Raw genomic sequence first — 27,338 nt, 5'->3', positions numbered from 1 at the left:
AGTTGAGGTGGACCCTCCGGTGCGGAAACGTCTAACGGGCTGTCTGCATCAGTTACCGCTGAATCTCTCCAAATGTTTTACCAATTTCTTCAATGACTGACCATTGCCTCCTTGATTTTCCCTTTCTCGCACACTGCTGCGATTTTGCTGTGCGATCTGTGACCAGTGTCGATCGACAGACCAACACAGTACTCCGAACAACTGGCGACACCAACAAGAAAAGACGTTAGACTCTTCGAGTTAGAGAGGGAAAGTAACAAGTAGCCGAGTCAAAGCAGACAGAGCCAGAATCTGGCAGAGGTCATGGTTCACGATTACCATCACGGCCGTAGTGCGTAACCATAGTAATTCAATCCCAGAAATCAGCGAATCAGAGGAAAATGTCATCGCTGCACCAGTGCCACCGGTCGGATCCCGATCCCGATCATGCACACCAGGGAGTCGTAGATATACCCAAAAATGGTTTGGGTATACGACTCCCTGACACCAAGAGTAGATAAACTATTTATCTACTCTTGCTGACACTAGTAAAAGCCAAACAGCTTACTTTTGCTTTGCTGTTGGTTCGTTGTAACTACTTGTACTAAGTTGGTATATACAGAAGCCTTGCTTGGTAGTTTAACATGTTTTTCGATTCCAGACGTGATCCCTGCAGCGGCAGCAACGTGAACGCGGCAACACGACGACTTCTACAACACAAAAAACGAAAATTATAGAAATCCTACCAACCCGTAGAGTAACGAGGGTCCGAACCTGGGTTTTCCCAATACGGTTCAAATGGTCGCAAGACCGGGACTCTGCCAACCGGATTATGGTTGTAGTCAGGAGCACTACGCGTCCTCGCCTTGTAACATGCTGTCAAAATCGAAAAACTTGTACTAAGTTGTAGTTGCAAAGACAGTAATCTATGTACCGGCTGCTGCCCCAACCTCGGACAGGTGTATAAATTCCCGCGTTCAGTCCGAGGAGTCTTGTACACCTATGTCAGTGATGATTACTAGGGACTAGTCACAGTGTCGTGAATGAATAAACGTTACAGACTCAGTAAGTAAGTAATTTTTATTAGTTGCTTGATTAGCCGCTGAGCCTCAGTTTCTTCCTGATCAGTGTAGCTTTACAACATTGTAATTTGTAGCCGTGTGCAGCTTTCCAGTCTCGCGGTGCGGATCGTGGCGAGCGCCATAGCAGTCTACAGTAGTTTGCAGTAGTCCGTAAACAACGGCTGCGTGGGCCCGCAAGATCTGCCTGGGCGCGGCTAGAGCTGCCTACAGTACAGACGTAAAGACAAACGTGCGCTATCTAGGCGTGGAGTTCGAGCCATGGTTGCATCTACTAACCACCAGGGTAGCAGTGGTGGTAAGCCATGTTCATTGCGGATCAGTGTGCCAGTCAGTGCTGCAGTCCTTGTAATGACGGTGGCGGTGTGCAGCTCAGCGTTCATGACCAGTCCGCTGGCCAATGCCCCGCCAGTATTCAACTATACGAAATGTCCACAGTGGTATGAACTGCAGACACCCTATGTACGGAACAACTTCTCATTGGACATGTTTGCAGGCACTTACTATGAGCTAGCTTTACATGACTACACACAGCTGCCAGTGTGCCCCAAGCCTAGTTGCATGCGCAGTCAGAAACAGGTAGACATGGAGAAGAGTATGATCAACGATACGTTCACACTGGAATGTGTTGGCAAGGCGTACTCCGGGCCGCTACTGTTCAACTTCACACAGCATCGCGGTGTGTTCAGCGGGCATTGGTTCATCACTGGCAAAGTGGTGTACCCTGATGTAGTTGTGGCAGCAGTACCGGACGAGACAGGCAAGCACTACGACCGAGTACTGGAGTTTCAATGCATAGAAGAACTGGACCATGTTGTGTTCACCGGCATCAACTGGTATTCCCGGAGACAGAACTATACACAAGAATACCTCGATGAGTTCTTACAGCTTGCCCGTGATCATGGTCTAGGTGTGTACATGGATAGTGGCCTGAAGGTCTACATTCCCAATCAAACCAACTGTACATACCCACCAGACACTGCACTCCCCTGAGCTACGTCTACGGACACATGCGCAGAGTTGGCACTTGCAGATTAGCAGGCAACGCTGTTAGTCTCGTTATTCCTACATGTGCCGGTATGTGCATGCCACGGTTCAGTGTACAAGAGTTGTGCGGACCTGATCATCTGCACCGGCCAATGGAGTCCAAAGGCACGGATGCAGGAACACTGCCATGCCTTGTCAGTCTCTGCCACCTTCAGGAGAATTATACTGAATGGCTACCTGGACGCCGCGCGATATGTCTCGAACTGCACCCGTGACTTAGATCGTCATAGAGTATTTAAAATTGTATTATGTTACACGGGGTCTCATTGCAGAAACAAACAAACAAGGCATTTTTGTAATTTATAGTGTTGTGATTCGCGATGCTGTATTCCTTGCCTTCCTTAGCATCACCCGCTTCACTCTGGAGCCAGTTTTTTTGTCTACCCGGCTATGCATGGGATAGTCACCTAAAGCATGTCTACCCGGCTATGCATGGGATAGTCACCTAAAGCATCCGGACCAGCATAGTGTACTGTAGTATGTACTACCAGGTTGACATCACAACTACACTCTGGAAATATTCTTTGAACTGCAAATTTCCAAGAACTGGCTGTTGAAATGGGATGAGAGCATTTACTGGAAGTAGACCTTGTGGGTACTGTGAACTTGTAACGGTGCGTCCATCATCGATCAAAGCTACGGTTGGTCATACTCAACAAGTGATGAAAATTGGCCTGGCCTGGACTATGCCAGTGCTGTCCTGCGCCAATACACTCCACTGCCCACTGCCAGTGCCCGGTGCTAGCTGACTCACAACTTCACAAGTCAAGGCCTGCTTTGCATGGAGCATTACACTAGATTCTTCCTATGTGAGATTACTAGTCTATACCCAAGGCCAAATGACAGGGAATGGCATGATTAGCGTTATTGCGGATGCTCGACTTCTCAAAACAAGATGAAGCTTTTTGTCTTGCCAACGGCAGACAACACACACACTGCACAACCGAAGAGCACGACTATGAGAATGGTTTAGTGGATGAATGGCACACAGTAAAGGTACTTGCAACAGGTAGGCTAATTGGATGATGGGGATCATGAACATACCGGTGCATGTAGATCATGGGAGCTAGACTAGCTGGGGCGAGAGTCAGGGCACGTGTTATGGCCTATGCAGAGTCATTGCAGACAAAGGATAGGGAGCTACACTACATTGTAGCTACAAGCTGTGCCTGCCTGTTAGCAAGAGTACTTGAATCAATTCAAGTGATCTGAAAGGAATCAGGGAGAACCAGAGCTGCCGCAAGTCCACGAAATCGGCATATTTACACAAAAATGCAGATAAATAAAGCAAGTAGGTAGAATGTTGGACACTCCAACAGACTGAACAGCACAGGTAAGCACAGCACCAAGCGTAACTGGCACAAACTGCTGTATGTAATCAAACCACTCAAAGTAGTTTACCCAGCAGTGCTGGCATGGATGTTTCACTGTTCGTAGCATGATTGACTGATAAGAAGCATTCAAAAATTAATGATATTTTTACAAGTATGATACAAAAAGAGCAGCGCGGCATGCAGTAGTTAAAAGATAATAGTAAGTTACTTCGAAGCACATATGTACAGTATTATCTGTTGAAACTAAAAGCTATGTACATTATTATTATTATCACACCTTCCAGTGGCTAAAGATGAATCAGAATACATGTACACAAGATTCACACCGAAGCTATCCTCAACACCACCTCACTTCCAAGGTCGTAACGGCCAGTCCAGAGAATGAGTTCTCCAGACGTTATGTTTTAGCACGGCTCAAAAGTGCGTCACTTGACCATTATGAAGGATGCTAGATGTGGTTGATCCGTCTGTGACAGGCTCAGCTGGGTTGACCAAGCACTCGGCTTACCATATCGCTGCTGCTGCTGCTGCTGCTGCTGCTGCTGCATGTCATCATAGGACCAGTAACATGTTAGCACAATAGTCATGAGTGTCCAAGATAGAATCAGAAGAAGGACTGAGCAGTCTCGCCCGTGATCTCCTCAATCACCTTCATCAGAGACTTGCACTGCTTCTCGACTTCGGGCGAGTCATCTGCATCACATAGAACAATTCAGAGAGAAGGATTCAGAGGGTGTACCGCCACTACATGCCCATGGTGGTAAACTGCACACAGTGCACAGACGTTTCATCTAAACTTGACACATATACATACCCATCATTATCAATATAGATATTAAAATACCGTGCACCCAGACTGCTCAAGCTGGGTGCATCATTGATTTTTGTCAGGCTTTCATCTCACTGGGAGGGACTTTGAGCACCATGAGCTAGTTTCACAATATGCTCTCCTCTTCAATACTGTCTAAGCCAGTAATCAATGTTGTTGTGGACAGCCAAGAGCACACATGAAGTCATACACATACCTTCAAGCAGCTCGGCTAACACCGGGATGGTCTCTGGTAGCAGGGCAACATAATCTTCACTGAGGCGCGTGAATAGCTCCTTCAGCACTGACAGCACTGCAAAGCGTACCTATCATTCAAAGGACAGCAAGAAAGCACAGATGCAGCACAAAGACATGACCACAGGACACATGATATGAGTAGAACCTTGGAATGACTTGGAAAGCATGCCGCCGGTACTTTAACAATTATCTTCCATAAACCTATCTCCTTTCCCGCTGTTGCTGACCATAAAGTCCAACATGCGTAAACGACGTAATCAAACGCCTGACGTGACAAACAAATGAGCACATACATGTAGTAGGAAATAAAACAGTTTGCTACTACTACTTGTAGGATATGAGCTCTTTCTGCTTCAGTCCCATGTGTGTGTTACGTAGGAGGCGGACAGGATACAACACCACAGCGCCAGCTCTCCTCGTCTGCAGCCAGAGAAGCAGCCTCTCAAGATGAGACATGGTCCTTAGTGCTATGTGCATGTCGCACAGGTTGCATCACAGAAAGTGATAACACAGTGAATCTTGCTTAGGACACACGATGTGACATGTGATTATTACATAGCAAGAGCCAAAGTATAGAAAACAAAGCAAAGGAGAGCGAAGGAGGCACTTACTCTCGGTGAAGGGCTTGCTGCCTTCTGAAGCAAGCGTGCATTCTGCTGCTTCCATAGTGGCACACTGGAGACAACCATTGACAACTGACTGATGCAGGGCACCAAGTGGTCAGTGACATACTGCTGGTAGTCTTGAACTGATCCACGGCAACTCTCAAGCTGGATGCAGGACATACAGAGAACAACAACAACAACACACACACACACACACACACACACAGACACACACACACACACACACACACACACGCGCGATACACAAGATACAATATGACATATTGTGCTGCATATATAATACATACCGTAAAGTCCAGTGTAAACGCCCACCCCATTTTTGCAAGATCTGCTGGCCTGTACACACTGACCTCATGCACTGTCACCTCTACTGTACGAAAGTGCGTCTCATACCGTAGCAGGAAGAGCGCTTTGCTACGGTAAACTATGTCCACTTTCCTGGTTTCAAAATATCTTTGGTCACTCTCGTAGTGATTTTATGATGATGGTTGCTTTTTTCGCAAATCCTAATGGGAGTTTCTTCCGAATTAAATAACAAGGTAGCGAAGAACAGAGTATTGCAGGAACCAAATACACTTCTGATCATTTCCAAATCACGCAACACTCAAAGGCAAGGGTTTTTCTTGAGCACTTCAGAGTTTTCAACAAGTTAGCAGTGACTTTGTAGGTGTAGCTTGTACTAGCTTCTGTGACATACCCCTCCCCCCTCCCCCTCCCCCTCCCCTCCCCCCTCCCCCTCCCCCTCCCCCTGTTCGACTTGCAACTGCAATACTGCGAGCGGTCAAGTCGTTGAATGACGCTTCGTCAGAACAATCACTGTTCCGTTCTGCAAATGCCACATTGTGGCACTGCAGAAATTTCATGAAAACCAGATGGATTCTACGGCATTATTACATGGAGAGCGACCTGCCATGAAGACGACTCATTTATCGAGTGAAAGGAAATCTCGACAGAAGTTTTTCTTTGCAGCAAGATGATGAAAATCGCTTTTGCAGAGCCTCCTGGTAAGACATAGGCAGTTTGTAGGCGTTACAGCCGTTTTCGTACGCATTCGACCTTCATGCCAGTTTTCTACAACTATTATTGACCTGAAAAAGACGAAAATAGTATGGACTCGCTGGGGTGGGCGTTCGCAGCGAAGTGGGCGTTTGCAGCGGACTTTACGGTATATTATATATTAATATATACACAATACACATTGCGATTGGTTGGGCCAGTAACTCTGAGCTCCGCCGAGGAGACTTACAGTCCATTTCAAAACTATAGACGCGTAGGGTTTTTGAAATTATTTCAAATTTGGCTGGAACTTTTTGAGAATAGTTTTCGGAATATTGCTCAGGTCCGCTCCACAATCACTCTCATATAGTTTCTAAACGATTGGATAACAGACGCCCAATTTGGAAAAATATATGCACAAAGTGATCACAGATTTTATGTGGTATAGATGCTGGCATAACGGTTTTTGCCTAGGTACGCGTCTATAGTTTTGAAATGGACTGTAATGAGGTCGAAACAGCATGCTATCCGGAGATACATGTAGTTCACTAAAACAATAAATATGAAGAGACAGACAACAAAAAAGACGCATGCACTATCACTAAAATGGAATCAACTGTCCATCGAACTGACCTGTTCAACAAGAGGTGGCATGACTTCTTCAAAGAGCTGCTTGTGAACCAGTCGGCCGTCACTGTCATGTGTAAACAAGCGCAGCATTGTGTCAACGCACTGATTAGCCAGTTGCTGGCACTTCCATGCGGCACTGGGGAATGCCAGCGACTTCTTTTTCAACGCCTTGCCAGCTCCTTCGTCATCTGATACATCCATTTCTTCCTCTTCATCGCTTTCAATCTCGTCACTGCTTTCGCTCTCATCATCTTCAGGCCCAAAACCATTTGTATCCTCGCCAGAGAAGAATGTATTACCTGTATAAGAACATGGCAGCAAACTAGTTCTCCACCGGCAATGACAACACACAATACAGCACACTGAAACTAAGGAAGGTTATGTTCCTTTCAACTCAGGACATAAGAAATAAGACAACAGTCCGGATTCGATTGGGCGGAGGGAAAAGGGAGCGCATCCTACATGTCTACTTAGGATGTGCAGTGTAATTAGTAAATGCAGTTTGCATGAACACATGCCATTGTTTTCAACTTGAGAAAGACATACTACTTGTAGGTAGGCATCGTCAAACAAGGGCAGTTCATACCTTTCTTCTTCATGTTGATGGCAGCCAGTACTGCTACGGCACTGTCTACAACGGGTCCTCCGAATGTTGTGAATAAACCCTTGAGGCGATCAGTCAGACTGCAACATACACAGTGACAGCAACAGCAGTAGCAGCAGCACATATCAACTATCATCAAGAGAGGAAGGGCTCAAACAGAATTGTACGATTACATTAAAATCAGTGAAACCAAAAAAAATAGTGATGCAATGAATAAGGTTTTCTTCGACCGAATATTTTCTCAAATGCTGCCTCGACGAACGAACGAATATTCTATAACCTTCTGATGTACCTCGATAACTTCAGTCAATTAGACCCAACATACATGCTGCATACAGATCATGTTGGTAGTCAATACACGGTACCCACTGGTTAAAGAGCAGATTTGACCTAAGACTACTTGTACAGCAGTAGCCAATGAAACCCAGAGTTGAACTCGGCTACAGCGGCTGTGGGAGGTTTTTCGTGCAGCTACAGCACGCGTACACCAGGCTGCAGTGTGCCGGAGGACGAGTCCGGGCTTCAATAACCAGTACAGTATATTCTACACACCTGTATAGATACAGGTACTTGGAGTACAACGCTAGGGTTGCTTTGACCATCTAGATACCTCACTTGACACAGCCCAGCATCATGGCTCTACTTTAGTCCTCACCGGTGACTTTAATGTACATAATTCAACTTGGCCTGGCAGTAGTAAGACCACAGCAGCTGGGGAGGCCGTGTAAGAACTGTGTGCTTCACATCATCTTACCCCAACATATCCATCAACCCACCCATGGTGACAACCCTCTAGACTTGGTGATGTCCAACTTCACTAGGAAGGTCACAACCACTACGCAGGCACCAGTCGGGTTGTGGAATTACCGTAAAGTACCGCCAGAGCGCCCCACCACCTCGTCCTTTCGTGGTCGTATTGTGGAGGTGGTCTCCTGTCCGTAAGTCATACGACACGAACTTTGTACACATTTTGCACGTTCTGCATACAATCCGTACCTTCAAGCGAACACGGGCTCCACACAAAACCTGCTTCGTGTGACCTTAGTACACTAAGGTTCACACAAGGTACAAACTGTGTGCACTCTGCCATACGATTTTTCCTTTCCCTGGCTGTAAAATCAGGGTGGGGCGCTCTGGCGGTACTTTACGGTAGTAAAAGCAAAAAAAGAAAAAGAAACTCGATCTGTCTCTCAACACTACGAGGTAGAGCTTTCAACATCATAAGTTGACGACGGTGATAATGATGTTCCAGCTGATCATACTGGGGTTCGTGTGCAGTGAGAATAAGATGGATTTTCCACATCAAAACACTCTGCCTTGTTGATCGGAGCCATGAATCTCTCAACTGTGCCGGAAACACCCTTATGACCATTGTCAACTTGTGTTGAAACCTGCACAAGTAATCTTGTCAAGCTCGTAGGCCGTACTCACCTGAAGGTTAAGGAGAAGAAGATCAACATGCGCTCACTGCACTGGTGCTGATAGTCAGCCCAGTTGCAGATCTGCAGAAACACGCAAGGACAGGGACACCAACAAAAATGGATGGGCACACCCGGCAAGCGAGAAGGGGTTGCAACAGATGCGCGCATGCGACATGACTACTGGCAAATGTGCACTGTGAAGTACGATAAGACAGAGCCCCGACCTTGAAAAGGAACACAGACAATAAGCAGGACTACCTACATACCCCCTACCCCCCCCCCCCCCCCCACACACACACACACACACCTCCCGGATATCGCTGAGCACCCAGTGATACTGTGCAAGTGCAGTACAGGAGGGCGTCACCACTGCTGTAAATAGATAGGCATTTAAACTGACCTTGGTGAACATGGTCCGGAAAACAGGCTCGGAAGAGCGCAGTACCAGGGTGATGAAACACTGCACACACTTGTCCAACAGTGTACGCATATTGCTCTCCGTGAACTGCAGCATTGATGAAAACACCAGCAGAAGTAGCAGCAGCAGCAGCAGCAGCAGGATCAACAACATGAGCAAATGCATCGAGCCAAACACACCAGAACAATGAAGAACCTACACCACACTTCATCAAAAATGAGTATAAAGTGCATAAAGGTGAAGACAACTTGTGTACTGATAGAAATTGCTAGGGGAGTTGTGACACAGGTGACGACGTTGTCTCAAAATAACGAAGACAAGGTAACAACCGTACCATTGCATTGGCAAACAGTAAAGTCGATGTACTACTGTAGTAGCGTTCAACACAGTATTGCGTACATGTGGACAGGAGTGTACGCTATAACCCTACCTCATTGTAGCGCGTGGCAATGAAGCTAAACATATCCAAGAAGAGAGTGGTGAGCACTTCACTCAAATCCTTGAGCTCAGCTTTGGGCACTTCCTGAATGCCACGTGATAAGACTGAGACCAATGACAGCATGCTGTTGACCTACAGTCGTGATAGCACAGGATATACGGCACAGAGAAAAAAAGTCAATACACTGCAACCCAAACAGGGCATTCATCCATGAAAACAGAACTGAAAACTTGACAGAACGTGTACATGTACTTGACGTAATGACACGCACGCACGCACGCACACCCACACCTACATACGAGTACACATACCGGTATGCACACATGCACGCACACGCATGCGTGCGCGCACCCCCCCCCCCCCCCCCCCCCACACACACACATACCCTGTGTTGTTCTGAACCCCTATGTGGCGTTGCACACTCTGGGTAATGTACTTCGAGTACTCTTGTGTGTGACGAAAGGATTAAAAATTAAAATTAAAAAGCGAACTCACCTTGCTTGGCTTAGCAATGGTTTGGAAGCAATCTTGAATAGCTGGGAAGAGGACGCGACCAGGAACCTTGACAGCTATGCTTGTTCTGCAGAAAGACAGATACATGTATACACAAACACACACACACACACACACACACATACGCGTGCGCGCACACACACACACACACACACACACACACACGCACACACACACACACACCAACTCTCTTGCAATGGAACTCTCCTACTCATCCTATTTCAAGAATGTTTTCGACACAAATTTACTCGCTTCATTGAGTTACCGCTACTGTGCAAAGAAGACAATTAAATGAAGAAAGCTACGAAACATCAAGGTACTGCATGTAAGCTATGCTGGATAGACTAGGTATTGCGGTCGGCCATCTATCATGGCTTGGACCACATATCGAGGAAAGACATACGAACAGTCGGCTTCAAAACTTACCGGGCTGCTTGAGCTCTCAATAGCAGATTACTGCGGCCGGAGTCAGAACTTTCTGATCTGTCCTCACAAAGCTTGCCATGTACCAACTGCGAACATCAAGATTATGGACAAACAAGGCACATAGTCTCGACTTGCATTTACAACTGTTTGTACAACTCAGGGTCCCTGAACTCAAACACTCAACTGCATACGTCATAAAAGTGTTCACCAAATTTTCGGGCATGGCCCATTACCAGATTTGTTTGTACTTCGAAGTACGACTCACACTGAAATATCACACCTAAGTGTAAACCTGCATTCGCTTCAAGAAAAGACAAAAAAAGAAGATGGAATCTGATTGTATAGGGCAGGGATTAATGTGATATGCTCCTTGGTCATGTTTTGTGCATGCAAAAGAACTCTTCTCCACGGCATGTGTTGGAGTTTTCATTCAACTGTTCAACCTTAGCAAGCCTGTGCGAGTACACATATTGAGTACAAGTCCATTCGTTTCATAAACAAAAACATCCTTTACGGATAGCCTCCAGTCACAGGCCAAAACAACCATGCTAACCTGTCTGAGAATGTTCTTGAGCTGTTTGCCAAGGAACGCTGGCAGGTGCACAATCATCTTTCCCAGGGCAGTCACAGCAGATATCTGTAGAAGGCTATACAGCACACAGCCAACACAACACACAACAGGATTTTAAGTTTTACATAGAAACCCAACAGCCACACATTTGGCCTCTAAATGCACCTTGCAAAAGAATCCGTCATGTGTTAACATGGTTGCTGATGAAGAACAGCAGTATCTGCTACAGTCTGTAGGTTAGAAGACAGTACTCCAACTTACACTGGGTTGATTCTGGACCAGGAGGACTTCAGTACAGCCACTAGTGCCTTGATTGCACGGGGCAGTTCAGCAATCAGCTGAGGTCCAAGGCAGGTGATTGATTCACCAAAGCACAAGATAGCACTGGCACAAACCTAGACAAAGACAAGAACAGGTTGCAAAGGGCGCACATGATTGTGATGTTGAAACAAACACCAAGTCAGAGTATACACTGTAAAAGGTATCCTGGCTGTTAAAAACAGTACAAACTCCTCAAGAGTGACATATAACCACCGGTAAGTGGATAGTTACCTGTGGACAGCAGTCTTCTGATGAAATGACATCCAGGACAACGCGAGCCACCTGAGAAGCAAACAAAGCAAATGATATGGCGACTACAGATGAACATCCTGGTATGGAACGAAACATAATGATAATAAAGGGTGCGTGCGCAAGTCTAATTATTTTCAGTTCAAAACGCTGACTGAAAACAACCTCAATAAATAACAAGAGTCGATACAATATTATCTGTTGGTGCATCAGGGACTACATGTACATATAAATCAGCTTAATACCTTGAGCATCGGCTGTGGGTTACGTGCTGCCAGCTGACATGTGAGTAGCTTGAGACTGATGAATGCCGACTGACAAGTGATGAGCTCCTCGCGGCCACTTGATGCACTGCTGACACCGGCGGTGAGACGCGACAGCACAATGTCCGTCAGGCGCTCAGCCACATTCACAAACACACTCTCCTGGGGGAAGAAATAGAGCGCGGAGCAAAACAACAACATATCAAAACAATGATCGTGTAGAAGACATATCTGCGCATAGCACAGTCAGCTACTTAGCGAATAAAAGATAGCATATATAAATAGACTTTTCCCGTTTGTGTCTTTCCCTCAAACCAGTGAATATAATAGTGTTTTGTGTCGTGACAAACACATCTCTTCGGATACCAGACCAAGATGTGACTCCATTGAAGTAGCAGGGGCGTCGGAACCGGTGCGGCAGGTGCGGCCAAAGCCGCACCAATAATTTTCGCATTTTTTTTAATTTATTTTTTTTATATATTTTTTTACATTTCAACCTTGTTGGTGGCTTGTCGACTCTTGTACAGGTACTGTTTTACATCGACAATGCGGTGTATCATCAGCATGCATATTCTTTTTATTATTCTATATGGCTTTTTAGGCCCAATTTTCAAAAATTTTCCCGGGGGAGGATCCCCGCACCCCCCTCTCACACTTTTGCCGCACCAATGTTAAACTCCTTCCGACGGCCCTGAGTAGGCAATGCATAGGTATTGCAACCACAACAGTCCATTTTTAAACATTGTCCATTTCAAGCTAATAATCACCTGGCTTGCTGGCCAAGGTCGTCGCTCCTGCTTCTGCAGACCAGCATTGAGTAGCTCCAATGCCTTGTTCTGAACTGCAACAGCCTTGTGCGAAGATAGCTTGAGGACAACATCCACCAGAATCTCCACCGATAACTGGTCACAAATCTGTGTGAGACAAAAACAACAACACCAACAATGTCAAATGAAAAGTACGAAAACACAACGCACCAGGGGTGACGCGCAAATGTAATGAGAGGGGAGGGGGAGAGAGTTAAAGAATGGGAGATATAAATGTATGGACTACACACCCCATGTGAACGCATATTCGTCGCTTATGCCCATTTCCAAACACAGTGGAACTGTATGTGATCACAAGCTATGGCATAGTGGATATAGCCAATACCAAGAGTCCATAACCCAAGAGTATGCAACTGTGATCTCTTTTCTATGGGCCAGATGCGCGGCGCGCTGCCTTCATTACATCATTCAGCTGCAGTCCGCGCACTGCGGAAAATCAAACACCGCGCTTTCCCTTTGGTTTGAAATGAACTTTCGTACGGAACTGGAGTTCACGCGCCATAACTCAGAGATCGCGTAGGTACTGGAACGAATCGGGCAAAAACGGATGGGCTCGTACGAGAAATTGTGAGTTTGAGTGCATGCTTTCAGAGCATGATGAAGGCAAGTTACGTAATGAAGGCAGCGCGCCGCGCATGCACCCATAATCACAGTTGCATACTCTTGGGTTATGGACTCTTGCCAATACTATAGGGCATAGTGGATATATATCCAATACTATAGACAATCAGTATTCTGCACACAGTTTTCCAAGTGAGTCCTTACCGCACTGACAATCTTGTATGCAGCGGTACACACTGCACGCAGGCATTGCTTCAGGTTATTGTCAGTCTGCTTCAACGAGAGACGGGTCTGACGATTGGCAAATGCCATGACCTCTTCCAGTAGACTGCATAACGGAGAGGTACACAAATACACAAGTGTGAACCAACAAGAACTTTGTATTGCAATTTCCACAAAGAAGGTGTCCTTTACAGTAATGTTCACCAGATGTGCTAAGTACGCTCACTTACCGTAGCACCTTCTCGTGGATAGCCTCTGCAGCCGCATTAGGTGACGAGTCCTGAGCAAATCAAACACAAATGTGGCAGTAAATAGCGAAAGAGGTCACACATTTTTTAGAGAAACGATATCGCAGACGGGAAGAAGCCTTGCTCTCCTGCCTAGTTGTAGAAGGAATTGATTAATGCTCTTGAGTAGCAAGTGTGAGGTGAAATACCATAGAACAGCCACTCACATGCAATGTACCAGGCCCTACAAGCATATCTGCTGAGACTCTTAGCACTGCTGAAGTAGTTGAGAAGACAAGCGTATAAGCAAGGTGCCAGTAGGTCATGTGACAGGAGTTGCAGTGCAAGTACATGTAATACAAATCTTAACGCTACTACGTACTGGCAACATAAACTCTTCACTGGTGAGCACATCAGCAACAATAGTGAGAAGATTGATCTTGTACAACTGCAGGTGCTTCTCGGTGTGCTGGGCAACATCATACAGCGGTAGCTGCTTGGGATCTTTCTTGGGTTTTCCCTTGCTCCCTGAAGAATACAAAAGGAGCAGAAATAAGTAAACAGGAGTGGTTTGCATAAGGCAGTGTTCCCCAAATCATTTCAAAACAACACGTTCAATAAATGGGATATGGGTGGGGGAGGGAAGGGGGAAGAAAGAGAGTGGGAGTGAGAGCGAGTGAGCGAGAGAAAGAGAGGAGAGAGAAATAGAGAGAAATCCATTGCCAACACTATTTTCACCACAACGCCGTGACTCCTTCAAACCACAGTGGCGATGAAATTCTGCTCAATCACAGGCGTTGATATCAAGAGTGTGTTCTCGTGATGACACCAAGCATAGTCCATATCAGGACTGCATAGCGCTGAGCATGGTCAATCAGCAATGGCTGGATTTCACCTACCATTATTGCTGTGGAGCAGCCATGCCACTTAAAAACAAGAATTTACCTGTGTCTGGCTTTGTCACTGGCAAGTCACCGACATACTGCACAACCTCCAGAAGTGTACTCAGCTGCACATTATCAAGAACAAAACACAGAACAACACGTAATTCTTAGATACCAGAGGGGCTCGGTGTTTTTAAAAGTAACAAAAGAAGAGCTCTTTACACACCATTGATAAATCAGCTCCCCCCCCCCCCCCCCCCCCCACCCTCTCCCTCTCTTTAGAAGCCGGGTTGGCGAGTTAAAAGTCACAATTTTATGGGTGCACCTATCCTTGCTGTGTGGCTAATGGTCACCTTGAAGGATTGGATAGGTTTACAAAGACAGAAATCCGGCATTCCCAGCTAGCTTTCATCATTCTTTAATATCAGTTGTGGGTTGATGTCATACCTGAGAAGAGACGTCAAAGCGAAGGCAAAGCTGAACTGGAAAATCAAGCTCACAGAAGACCAGAGAAGGATCTCCATCCTGAAAACAAAACGACAACCAGACAAAGGCACAGATTGCTTAGTGGTGTGCATACTATTAGAAAGGTTTGTAGGAAGTGGTAAAATATCGATCCACTATTTTTTTTTAGCTGTAAAGCCACACGTTTTTATTTCCATGTTTCTCGTCACCCGCACGCATACGATTCAGGAGTCTGGAAGAAAAAAACAAAAAAAACTGTGCTGCACTGACTGTGCATGTGGGGACCAGTACACTCATGCACATGTACATAATGTGGCCTGGCCTGCGCGACACATGATGCGAGGTCGGCATTTTTTGTGCGCAATCTAGCTGCACATGCACAGATTGTGATAGAAGCTCCTACCACATACTAGTTGCTAACTATGGATGCTGTTTTGCATGGTGTATTGGTGGATTTTAGTGTGAACAAAGGTCTAGTAAACTTTTTTTTATTCTTTGGTCATTTTTTATTTTTTTCCACCTCTCGCATACGTTTTTAGATTTTCAGGTGACGAGAAACATAGAAATAAAAACGTGTGGCCTAAACAGTGCCACAGAGGGTACCTGAAGAGCTCAAAACAGAAACAAAGCAATTTGATCAAACCGCTACAGAGGCGGCAATAGACCCTTCCCAGCACTGCAGTATGTTGTCCTATCTCGGCGGGGAAAGACTCACATGTGGAAATCGACTAGTAATCACAAAGATAAGACCAGCACCTCAAAAAAACTACCCCCCCCCCCCGCGTATATGGTTGTTACTGCTTGTGTGAGGCATGAACCAGACTAACCCGTGTGGGCGAGGACGCCGCTGAGCTTGGTACGGAGATCATGGAAGACGGTAGCGAACTTCCTGCACTGACACCGGGCTGCAGGACATAGCGCTCCACCAGCAGCTTGAGCATGTAGTGCATGTAGCCCTCGGAACCCAGCGTGCTCATCAGCTTCTCAAAGACGGACATGATCCGATGAACAGGCATGTGCGGCCAGGCATCGGCAAAGACACGCATGACGGCGACGACGATGGGGAGGAAGCCCTCGCGAATGGCCACAGAACCATTGGACTTGCCGCCCGGAGTTGCCGTACCAGCCTACACACAGCACAGCGTTACAAGAAACAGAAATGTGATGACTGATGATGGCGGTGATTGCAACAAAGAAAAGATTTCTCTAGAAAATATGACAAGGTCAAATAAAATACTTCAACATGTACTGTAAAAGCCAAATTTATAACGAAGTACTAACTCTAACGAGTTAACGAGGAGAAATCTGTCGTTAAAATAGAAATCGATACATATACAGTCCTATTGACCGTTGAGAATAAGTGAGAATCGTTACCTTTGGTACACGTAAACCAGTCAATTTTGGGAAATCGTTATATATGCGCCTCGTTAGAATAAGGGCTTTTACAGTACATTGAACTCTTGGATGATGGCAAATCAGACCAAAAGACCAAACTATGGCTTTGAGTGAAAATTTCGTGAACAAAAATGTCTTCTTTTACGATAGCTATCACTGCCATACACGCCTGGAAGAAAGGGGAGAAAAGGTGATTCAATGTGGCAGATAGAAAGAAAAGCACAGAAGTATGTGTGATTGTGTACCCACGCCCACACCAACATACAAACACACGCACACACACACACATTTGGCAACTAAAAAAATATTCCTGCATACCTGAACAAGAGCAGGGATGACAGTTTGAATGGTCCGCTCGATGACATCAAAGCTATAGGAATCGTCCATCCGCAACAAGTTGGCACCCATGAATGTAAAGATTGCCATGATGTTGTGCAGCACACGGTCCTACAGGGTGGATAATAGAGAAGATGAGCAGATAATACTCAAGCAAGTTGCAGCACAAAACAACACATAGAATGATGACATGTCCGAGTAAAATGCATGCACTGTGTGCACTGGGTTCCAAGTCCCTTGCCACCAGAGCTAAAACACCACTTCCGTCCAGTGAGTGAGTTGGTACGTCCGTGGTTGCCACACTACTACAGTGGCACGCAGTGTATTAGTATTGGCCACTGGCAGTCTAGAATTAGGCCTATTGGCCGAATCAAGAAAAAATAAGCTCCCAAGAGTGTGCAACTCTCGATACCCTTCTCTGGGTCCGCCGACAGCGAAAACTCACATCACGTGGTGTAGTGTTCACGACTTCACGTTGTACGTTCCCAGCCCGTTTTTAGCAAGCAGTGGAGTAGCAACAATAGCACTTCCTGACAGAAACTCACTCAGAGTCATCAACTTGATGATGGCAGATATTCGGACTGCGTGCACGCTGGCCTTTGTTGTACGTAGTACGAAACGGACTTGGACAACATGATATGAGTTTTCGCAGTCGGAGACCCCATATGCAGACTTGCACACTCTTGGTTGAATGAAGTAAAGCTACAGAACACATTGTACCTTGATGGCTACAAAAGAGAACCACAAAAAGTGTAGCAGTGTACTGCATGAGTGTTGTCATGCAGACTATCACTCTACATACTCACAGGAAACAATGCTGCAGCAGTTGCCAGGAGCAGCAGGGCGTGGTGATGAGTCTGAGGATTGGATGATGCTCTGACACAGCGCACGATACACTCAACATTGAAATCCTCTGCCTTCAGCAAGCCTGAAAGGGGAAAGCGAAACATTGAAAAAAACAAAAAAACAGGAAGGACATGAAGTAATATTGTGAGAAAGGCAACCAGAAAACAAACCTGTGTTGAATATGTGTGAAAGACTAGATCCAAACATACTGCTGGCAAGAAATGTGGCACCAGGAGCGCGACAGGTTTGACGTACCTGGCTTGGACTGCTTGGCTGCAGTTGAGGCGGCGCGACACAGGGTATGGATACCAGACACGATCAACTGCTTGGTGTATTCACTGCTCTCCAGGGTCTCATCCTCAGCTTCAATACTCCTGCAGCACATTGCAAGGCAGCAACAGCGAAATTAAGACAGCAAAGCAACCCCTGGCTATGATATCTCCAGCCACAACAGCCAAACTAATCAACTAGCCAAATACATTTACGATCAAAAACTCAACAAAAAGCAATCTTTATTCTATCGTAATGCACATGCAACTGTTACATGGTACACAAGTGGTCAAACGATATGCATCCATAGTTCTTACAATGAGAGAAGTCTGAACAGATGTGGCATGAGGATGTGTGTGTTAGTAAGCTGTTCCTCGCCATTCTGCAGTAGCTCCAGCAAGACGACAGCGCGCTGCCATGCTGATGAGTCAACCACATCAGACGAGCTGCTATCCGTCACCTTTCTCCTACATGCAGCAGTAACACATAAGAGCAGAGCAAGATCAGCATCAGACACTTGGACAAAAGACAAAGAACACTCTATACCCCATCCAAGAACACACACACGTACCACGTACCACGCAAGCGCGTGCACACACACACACACACACACACACAATATACACACAATATACACATACAATGTACCTCTTGGATCTGTTCTTGCGTGGTGATGACTCTTCGGGAGCAGAGAGAACACCACCGGGTCTGTTGAGTTCATTCAAGATGTCTGCACCATCGACTGGGAACTGGAAGGAGCGTTGAGATCAGACAACAACAGGTCATACAGAGTACAGGACATGACTTTCAAGTGATTACACGGAAAATGAACTGCAAAGCAGACAGAAATGTTGCCCACGTGGCACACCAGCATACATGCATAGGTACACAACAACACAATCATCTTAGTATATTAACATGCACATTGCACATACCTGCATCAGACATTTGTGTACAGCTGCCGAATCACGGACTTCGCCCAACACGCTGACTTTGTCCAGGAATATGGAAAGCAGTTGACGACGCGATGCCGTGGGGAAGGCAAGGAACAGTGGAGGAGTAATCTGGACACACAGACACAAACACAAAATGCACGCAAATACATAGAAACAAGATCAAGCACAGAAATACAGACAGGGAACAAGCACATGCATTATCAATACAAGCAAGACATGCCATACCTACAACCACATGCATACATTCAGACAGGCAAACGGACGCAAAAGATCCAAATACTGTAAAGTGAGAAACTTTCGCTAGAGATTAAACTTCGCTATTTTCGCGACCATCACACATTGGTGAATATAAATCGCCGCAAACTGCTCTGTACATTGATTGTAGACAGTAACAAATCCAACTGAAGAGATAAAATCGCCAAAGTTTCTCATGATCAAGAGGGGTAAATAGCAGCATTCGGCCTTGTCCAAACTCTTATCAACCACCACACCGCTGCGCTCTCCGGCCGACCTCAACACGTTGCCACCTCAAAAACGCAAACTTTGCGCGCCGCGAAAGTTTATCCCTTTACAGTATACTCGTTATATTGCAACATCTCTTGAAATGGCATTGACTACGGTCCATGAAAGACGATAGAGGACAGTGGGCAGGACAAGTCACTACACAAAGTACACGTACCACTGGCAGCACAATATCACAAGCTGAGATAGCATCACTGGCTGCTGCTCGGCACTCCTTGAGAGTAGTCTCGATGGTCTCCAGAGCAATGAGATGGTTGTTGTTTGTGATGTTGGCAGCTTGCAATTGACACTGGACAAGATGACGCAGGTAGTCGTGTTCCAGGCGAGAAGAGCCTGGCAAACACACAAAGCAAACCAGAACATACAGTCAAATACTGCCACTGTATATCACTGCATACTGTAAATCATATTATTTTAACGACCCGCAAAGTTAACGATTTTCTGATTTTTAAAGGTTAACGGTTTGAAAAGTTAACGATTTTCTCAGACAGATTCAATAATACTAGGACTGCTCGTCAAGGACATTCATTCATGATTGTTGTCCATCACATGCACAGTATACCTCGATGTCAGAAGAATAAAGAAAATGAAATTTATCCAGTGTAAGAGCGCAAAAATTCAAATTTTTCGATCTCCCGCCGCTTCGGCAAAATTCATCTGAGAGACTTCGGAGTTGTTCGAGCCGACTGCTGAGCGTCTCTGCTATCATCTAGATCTTTCAATTGTTGAATTCCGTTGAGAATTGACCGAGTTATGATCCGTTGAACACGCGCTGCATGCCATAATGTGAAATGATCGATTTCAAGCGTGCGAGGCCCAAATCATACGACTTTTGCTAACGAATTTTAAAATAACGACAAATCTTTGCTCGTTAACTCGTTAGATTTACTTGTTCGTTACATATTCATGATTTACAGTAGTCAAACGCTGTATGCTTGTATATTATGTATAATATTGTATGTGTTGTATAGGAGCTAAGATCACAATGGTATTTTTACAAAAGATACTGGTATAAATTGACAGGTAAACTCACCTTTGTCTGACGTTGAGGAGAAGAGCTGTCTCAGAGTGTGTAGTGCTACATCCCTTGTCAATGGCAGCCATTCCTGATACATACGCGGTAGAATATAAGCAAGCAAGAGCATTGAGCCACCATATCGGATTACCGGTATCCAGTCCACATGCCTGGCATATTTACCATTACTCTGCATAGTGCACTATTATTGTCAAGACAGTCCAATCCACTGAAAAAGACCAGCAATACCAGTACATGTATTTGAAGTATCAATGAAAGAAGGAGCTTCCGAATATTTACGAAAATCAATGAAAGAAACCAAATAATCTACATGTGCGAATGGAATACAAGCATACAGATACTGTCAATGACAAGGCAGAAAGGCAATGATCAGCGGTGAGTATGCTTACTTTGGATGGTACTTTCTCCAGGCATGTTAGCAGCATAACCTTCACATGAAGAGGAGCAGTATTGCACACAGCAAGCTCCACCAACGACTTCATGACAGACGACCACTGCTTGGCAACCTTACTCAATCCTGAAGCTCGAGATATTTTCTCAGCCAACGTGTTTGAAAGGACTTGTGGATCGGCACCGATCTGAACCTGCATAACAAACAGTCAGGCCAAGATAGTATTACTCCATGTATTACTCCATGTATTGCGCAATAATTATAGTTGCCATAGAAATACCAGGACCGCGTGTCATCATTGCAGAGTCACACCCTCAGCAAGTGCAGCAACGCCAACACACACTGGTCAAGATAGAACAGCAGAAAGATTCCGCCCATACGCACTGCAAATACAGGCATATGGCACTGCGCAAAGTACAACACAAACACAAAGAGATCTTGCGTACACTGTTGAACATGCCTCATTGCAGCATAATACAGAATGCAGGTAGCTGGCACAGGGATGAACGTACTACTAATTCACAGGCCAAGTTGACAACCGACAGCAGAGGGATTTCTTTGCTCGTCAGCTTCTTTTCAGCACACAAGCTGGCCAGGGCCTGGCACGCTGACACAGCTGCTTGACGAACATCAGCGGAATGATGGCAGAGACTGCAGATCAGACTTGGAATGGCTGCATGTATAGGACAAAAACACACACAGGGAAGCAAACAATTCTATAATATTATTTATGACTGGTATGTAACCCTAAATTGAAGTACTCCAGGACTAGCTGGATGTGGCTCAAGCGGTGCGAGTGACAATATCTAAACACAATGTCTACAAGCAGTTTACGTCTATTCACTTTTGCCTCAAATCAACGAAGGCAGCACATGTACATTCATTTCCACCGTAGTTCTTGATGTACGAAAGGACCATTTGGCTTGAGAGTTCTGTTCTAAGAGTGGAACAAGGGCTAGGGACCATGTTACGCACGTGACAGGTGCCAATAGGTTGATGCAACAATTTGTTGAAGTATTTAGAGCACAAGTGACAACAAAGAAACATGTACTCTGCCCCCCCCCCCCCCCCACACACACACACACACTAGCAAGTTACTTTCATTCTTACCGGGAGATGGGCTGGCAATGAGTGATTCCAGCTCTTCTTCATTCTGGAAGATATCAGAGACTTTGCTAACGCACAGGCATACTCGGTTAGATTCTTCATCTTCTGCTGCGTCATCCTCATCATCTAGACAAGACAACAGATGTGAGACCATTAGAGGCAGCACCATACAAACACTTGAGAGGTATGTGATGGTAGGCAAGCGGAACATTTTCACATTTCAAAGTCATAACAAAATGGAATAAACATCATGCAGCCATGTAAATGGTGCTCAACTAGTCTGCTTTAAACTAACATTGCTCCGGTAGAAGTCCTTCCGTCCAAATCATACACAGAGCCTTGAGAAGATGAGAAGAGTTGCCTTGTTTCTGGGAGATACAACACAGTACAGCACCATCAAAATGCCGCCGCCGAACTTGACACTGAATAGAATGACTACAAACTGACACCAGGCCATAGGCACCAACAGGAATCATCCATGAGCATGGGCAAAGCATGCAGTCCCCGCTGAGCAGTCACAACAACAACAAAAAACACAGAGTGCTTGACAGTGGACTGCATACCTCTGAAAACTGACTCCACAAGCGCTTGCAACGTGCCTGCGGTACCGAAGCAGTAACATCCAGCAACAATGGCAGTAGGTCACGGATAATCTGCAAAGCAACAACAAAGGAAGATGTGGGACATATTATGATCAACACATGAGTACATCGTGCAATACAAGTACCTGCTACTAGTATATCCCCCCCCCCAAGAAAAGAGAGCAAGTGACATGCATTCAAAGGAATTGTTGGATATTGCACAAGTCTGGACCAGGGAGTCGTACCATCCAGGGAGACAACACCAGACCACAGAACATGCACTGGAGTACCGGAAACAATGTGCGTTACATACGCCACGGACCATTTATAACTTTAGAGTCTATGGAATCTATAAAAGAAGAGGCATGCACCAGACCCTGATGCCCAGCCTACCTGAAGGTACAAATGCTCCTCGCTTTCCTTGAGAACACTGTTCGACCACCACCAGGCAGCTGAAGAAAGAGAACAGCCAGAGTACAGAAGACAATACCAAAAAGGAAGCCGCCATCAGTCCATTTCAAATTAAGAGATATGCACTCACGCGGCATTTTCCAGGAGCGCTTGACCATGTTGCTTGCTCTGGTCTTTCTTCGCAGATTCTGAAGTGCATTCGCTTTCCAATGCTGGTCATACTCTTTGGTTACAAAATGAAGGTTGACCTTTAGGGTTTCAGTAGGCTTTGCGATCCAGTCGGGTGTGCAACCAAAAGTAGAATCAATGTACAGTGCGTATCGGTTATCGGTTATAGCGTGGTCGTGTAAAAGAATATACTGCCTACAAGAATGAACTCTCATGTTTTCATAATCATAACATGGATTTCATGTGTATATTTATTCTTACAAGCAATTTTATCGTACAGTAGAATATATCGGTCCTAAGAATGGACTTCGTGTAGCGAAACATGCCAGATCAGTACAAAGTATATCGCCTGTAGTAATAACATCCGTCCAAAGCAGTTCTGATCTGACTCGCGTTGGGTCCTAGTGCTGCAGGTTCAACTATTGTGGTCATGTAACTAATGTTGCATGGCCACATGGTAAGCCTATGTGACTGTGACCAGCCACATGCACAGTAGCACTACCTTGTATGTATGATGATCTTCCTGCCTCTGCGCACATGCACATGATATGTCACACTTGATTTATCGTGTGTAAGAAATATCGGAAATAAGAATAGAAAGTCGTTTTTCAAACACCCACGCTATAACCGATACCTACTGTACATGTATCAAAGGAAGGAATGAGAAAAGCTAATTGTAGCCAGGACAGACTGTGTAGACATGCACTGAGAATACACAAACCACACTGCTATTGTAAGTAGTATTTTATTTTAAATCATAACTTCTAAGGGGCTGTCCGAGGTTACCAATAATATTTTCAAAACGAAATGTTTTCGTTTGTGGGTGGGTGGGTTTGATGGTGTTTCGTTTTGAAAATAATTATTGAATGCTGATTGAGAATGCCCAGTTACTTCTGGATGTCGAAAATTGACATCAATATTTTATTGGAATTCGTTTTACCTGCAGAAAAGGTGGGTGGGTGGGTGGGGGCTGAAAAATACTAAAACTTTTCGTTTTGTAAAAACAATCGGTAACCCCGGACGGCCCCTAACTTCTAATCTCTCGATCTCACAGTGGATGACACCAGTAAAGACATGCTAGCAACACACTGCAATTAGACTCGTATTTAGGGCGTGCGACACCTTCGAGTACTAATTTTTTTTACCCCGCCGTCAAAGTAACTGGCATGTGGTACGCGCTGAAAAATACGGGTTGGAATTTCAATTTTGGCGGGTTTCCATACGCATGACGCCCCAAAAGCCAACAAAAAAATACACAGACACATGGTTTCACGCGTACACACGCCAGTTGTGAACACAGCTTTATGATGAACGAAGTACGTAAAGCACCAAGTCAGCAAAGGAGAGTGTTACAAGGAATCGCTAGAGTGCACGCACTGTTTAGTGCTTACCCTCAGAAAGTAGCGTGGGCATGGCCAGTGAGCAGGTGATTGACTTGACAGACCATTGCAATACAAGCACTGTGCACCACCAGTGATGAAGATCGTCACAACTAGCCTCAACACTGCTTAGCAGTACACCTTGCAGGTCTTTGGCTGATGCTTTCTGGAGGAGTTCTTTGCTCTGTAGGAACACAATCATAGGCAAATAGGACCTTTGATTTCAATTTTCAAACGTGCAAAACTATTGCGAAAGCCATGCCAGAATAAAGTACAGGCAAGGCCATATAGTTGGGAACAAGATGCTTAAATCAATGTATCACTACTCTCATCTACAATCGGTACATCTACAAAGTTATACAACAGACCAGGCGGACCGACCGACCAGTGATTCAACCAGTCCGCCATGCTCCATAGGAACTAAGCCGTACCTTTTTCAGAGTGGCAAGATCAGCATGGTTCTTGATATCATCAACCAGTGGTGTAACAAGGCCCACAAGGATTTGACAACACTCAAACACTAGTGAAGAGGCAGCTCTCTTTGACTTGCCACTACGCAGCCACGAGCACAGCAGTAAGCAGGACAGGTGTCGACAAAGCGATTCAGCTGCGTTGGCCTGGGAATACCAGCCGCGGATAGACTTTGCCTGCAAGACAACAGGAGATTCGAAAAGCACCAGATGTAAGACACAAAAACATAGTGTACGTACATGCAGCTCAAAATGCGGCCCAAAGGCACCAGCTTGGCCTTGCCAACGAGCACCATGTCATGTTGAGAAGCACAGCATATTATTCCCATCTGTACTGCCATATGGAGTGCTTATTGCTCATGTTCTGCTCCGGATAGGATTGCACTTGCTGCATTTGCGACAAGAACAGATGCATGTGAAATTGTGAATAGTAAGAAATACTAAGAAAGAAGGCAATGAACAACTGTATTTGGGACTAGCAGTAGATCACGGGCCATTCACCCATGCTGTGAGGTACCAGACTACTTGAACTGAAGCACATGTAGACTTACAACATCAGTGAACGGGCATGACAAGGACTGGATGTGTGTCACAGTCCAGTCAAGCAGAGCACGGTTTGCTGAAGCCAGGGAAGATGCATCGGACGATGCCTTCAGGGCAGACACTGATACAGCAGAATAGAAAGAAAAGAATGTTACAGCATCCTTATGGACAGTCACAATCTGAACTAGAAAATCGTACAAAATACGTACCATGTGCGGTTAAAACAACAAAAACAACAGAAAGAAAAAGGCCCTGTGCATCCACCTGTGAATACTGAATAGTCATCGACATCGTCCGCAGTCATCAATATTCGGAAATCCGCCACCCCACCGGCAAGACAGTTTCAAGATTGAAGCTCAGGGAAACAGTTCTATTACTGTAGCACGCGTGGCAACTCACAAGCTTTGCTGGCGGCAGTGTGCAGCGAGGAGAGAAACGAGTCTGATGCTTTCTGCAGAGATGATGCCAGTGACTGGAGACAGGCCGTGGAAAATGTAGTATGGCTGCGAGTCAGCCAGGTGTGCTGCAGGATTGCGAGCACTGCATGTAGGCCAGATTGGGATGTTGATGATGCTTGAGCAACTGCACGACTCATTACAACGACAGCTTGACCAGCAACTTGGCACCTGTATAACATGAAACATGGCAAGCAGCATGGAAAACTGTCTACACAGGGCACTTTTCTGGACCAGGTAACCGAGTCGCCTAGGTCTAGCCGACCAAAGTGAATTGCATTTCAGTTCAGTGCAAGTTACGCCGCTTGATATCGTGCCTGCTGGATTCTCTGCAGTGTTCACATTCTGGTATACGAATAGGCGACGAGGAGACAATAACTTTATTAAGGCGATAAATAGTGTAAGCGAAGCGAACATTACGAAATGATCAATGAGAATACATGTACTGTAAAAGCAGAAATTTCCAGTGGTGTAATATTTTCGGTATTCGCCAAAATCGGCGGTTCGGTAGCGGGAAATTTTCGGTAAAACCCACTCTCCAGGTAAGTGTACTTGTGCTACATGTATACAGTATCGGGTGTACCGACAATTTCGGTGCGTTTTATTTTCGGTAAAAATTGTCGGCACCGAAGTTACCGAAAATAAAACACCACCGAAAATTTCTGCTTTTACAGTATGTTAAAAAACTTTTTAAAATTGATGTTCCTAATCGATTTTCTTGATCCGCTTCGCTTATACTATTTATCGCCTTAACAGTCTGGTATGTGACAAATTTGTTGTAAGGCAGAGCTCCTTTATTTTGCAATGTACAAAGATGGAGATAAGAGGGTCTCCTATTCCTGCAGTGAGTAATTTGAGTTGAAGCATACGATAATGTCGCATATAAAAGCCGGGCTTATTCCTGTGGAATCTCTCTATCTAGAATCCTCTACATCAGTTTAGCGTACAACCAAAAGTAAAAATGATACCGGTATGTATAAAGACAACAAGGCAAATAGCATTGCCCATCAAAGTAGTTGGGATAGCAGCCAGAGCTGTGACTCGCACCAGAATATCTTCGCAAGCATGGCATGACAACGGAAATGTCCTTACCAAGAGCTTTCATCACTTTGGACACGGCATCGCTCGATTAATTGAAGCAAGGCCCTCCACAAAACATCAAAGTCAACCAACTTGATCAAGGTCTGCACACATGAAACAACCAGAGAATGCAAGGTGCAGGAATTCACTCCCTCACACTAACACACATCCAACATGGCTGAAAGTCATCACAGAGGAAGAAGCCGAAGTGCATGCTGCAGCAA

At 45.4% G+C, this 27,338-nt stretch overlaps 1 protein-coding gene across 1 annotated transcript in view; it reads right to left on the bottom strand.

The window, feature by feature from the left end:
- Positions 1 to 3,053: 3,053 nt before the first annotated feature.
- LOC135806259 (HEAT repeat-containing protein 1-like) overlaps positions 3,054 to 27,338 on the bottom strand; it is a 31,904-nt gene continuing 7,619 nt past the window's right edge. The window contains exons 6-45 of the mRNA XM_065320419.1: positions 27,127 to 27,218; positions 25,979 to 26,205; positions 25,588 to 25,700; positions 24,998 to 25,213; positions 24,579 to 24,750; positions 23,002 to 23,060; positions 22,591 to 22,680; positions 22,323 to 22,395; positions 22,031 to 22,153; positions 21,433 to 21,593; positions 20,919 to 21,113; positions 20,527 to 20,599; positions 19,651 to 19,826; positions 18,951 to 19,079; positions 18,664 to 18,764; positions 18,333 to 18,482; positions 18,001 to 18,119; positions 17,706 to 17,827; positions 16,882 to 17,010; positions 15,996 to 16,295; positions 15,151 to 15,228; positions 14,765 to 14,828; positions 14,202 to 14,347; positions 13,823 to 13,872; positions 13,575 to 13,698; positions 12,750 to 12,896; positions 11,965 to 12,144; positions 11,702 to 11,752; positions 11,411 to 11,544; positions 11,132 to 11,225; positions 10,579 to 10,664; positions 10,135 to 10,219; positions 9,631 to 9,771; positions 9,183 to 9,287; positions 8,793 to 8,863; positions 7,344 to 7,441; positions 6,761 to 7,056; positions 5,117 to 5,275; positions 4,465 to 4,573; positions 3,054 to 4,132 (exon numbers count right to left, since the gene is read on the bottom strand). Of these exons, the coding sequence (XP_065176491.1) occupies positions 4,044 to 4,132; positions 4,465 to 4,573; positions 5,117 to 5,275; positions 6,761 to 7,056; positions 7,344 to 7,441; positions 8,793 to 8,863; positions 9,183 to 9,287; positions 9,631 to 9,771; positions 10,135 to 10,219; positions 10,579 to 10,664; positions 11,132 to 11,225; positions 11,411 to 11,544; positions 11,702 to 11,752; positions 11,965 to 12,144; positions 12,750 to 12,896; positions 13,575 to 13,698; positions 13,823 to 13,872; positions 14,202 to 14,347; positions 14,765 to 14,828; positions 15,151 to 15,228; positions 15,996 to 16,295; positions 16,882 to 17,010; positions 17,706 to 17,827; positions 18,001 to 18,119; positions 18,333 to 18,482; positions 18,664 to 18,764; positions 18,951 to 19,079; positions 19,651 to 19,826; positions 20,527 to 20,599; positions 20,919 to 21,113; positions 21,433 to 21,593; positions 22,031 to 22,153; positions 22,323 to 22,395; positions 22,591 to 22,680; positions 23,002 to 23,060; positions 24,579 to 24,750; positions 24,998 to 25,213; positions 25,588 to 25,700; positions 25,979 to 26,205; positions 27,127 to 27,218 (5,127 nt within the window). The 3' untranslated portion in view covers positions 3,054 to 4,043. The remainder of the gene's footprint in view (positions 4,133 to 4,464; positions 4,574 to 5,116; positions 5,276 to 6,760; positions 7,057 to 7,343; positions 7,442 to 8,792; positions 8,864 to 9,182; positions 9,288 to 9,630; positions 9,772 to 10,134; positions 10,220 to 10,578; positions 10,665 to 11,131; positions 11,226 to 11,410; positions 11,545 to 11,701; positions 11,753 to 11,964; positions 12,145 to 12,749; positions 12,897 to 13,574; positions 13,699 to 13,822; positions 13,873 to 14,201; positions 14,348 to 14,764; positions 14,829 to 15,150; positions 15,229 to 15,995; positions 16,296 to 16,881; positions 17,011 to 17,705; positions 17,828 to 18,000; positions 18,120 to 18,332; positions 18,483 to 18,663; positions 18,765 to 18,950; positions 19,080 to 19,650; positions 19,827 to 20,526; positions 20,600 to 20,918; positions 21,114 to 21,432; positions 21,594 to 22,030; positions 22,154 to 22,322; positions 22,396 to 22,590; positions 22,681 to 23,001; positions 23,061 to 24,578; positions 24,751 to 24,997; positions 25,214 to 25,587; positions 25,701 to 25,978; positions 26,206 to 27,126; positions 27,219 to 27,338) is intronic.

Source organism: Sycon ciliatum, chromosome 1, assembly GCF_964019385.1.
Source record: "Sycon ciliatum chromosome 1, ocSycCili1.1, whole genome shotgun sequence".
NCBI lineage: Eukaryota > Metazoa > Porifera > Calcarea > Leucosolenida > Sycettidae > Sycon > Sycon ciliatum.
Note: the sequence above shows the minus strand (reverse complement) of the source record. Positions and strands in the feature narration are given on the sequence as shown.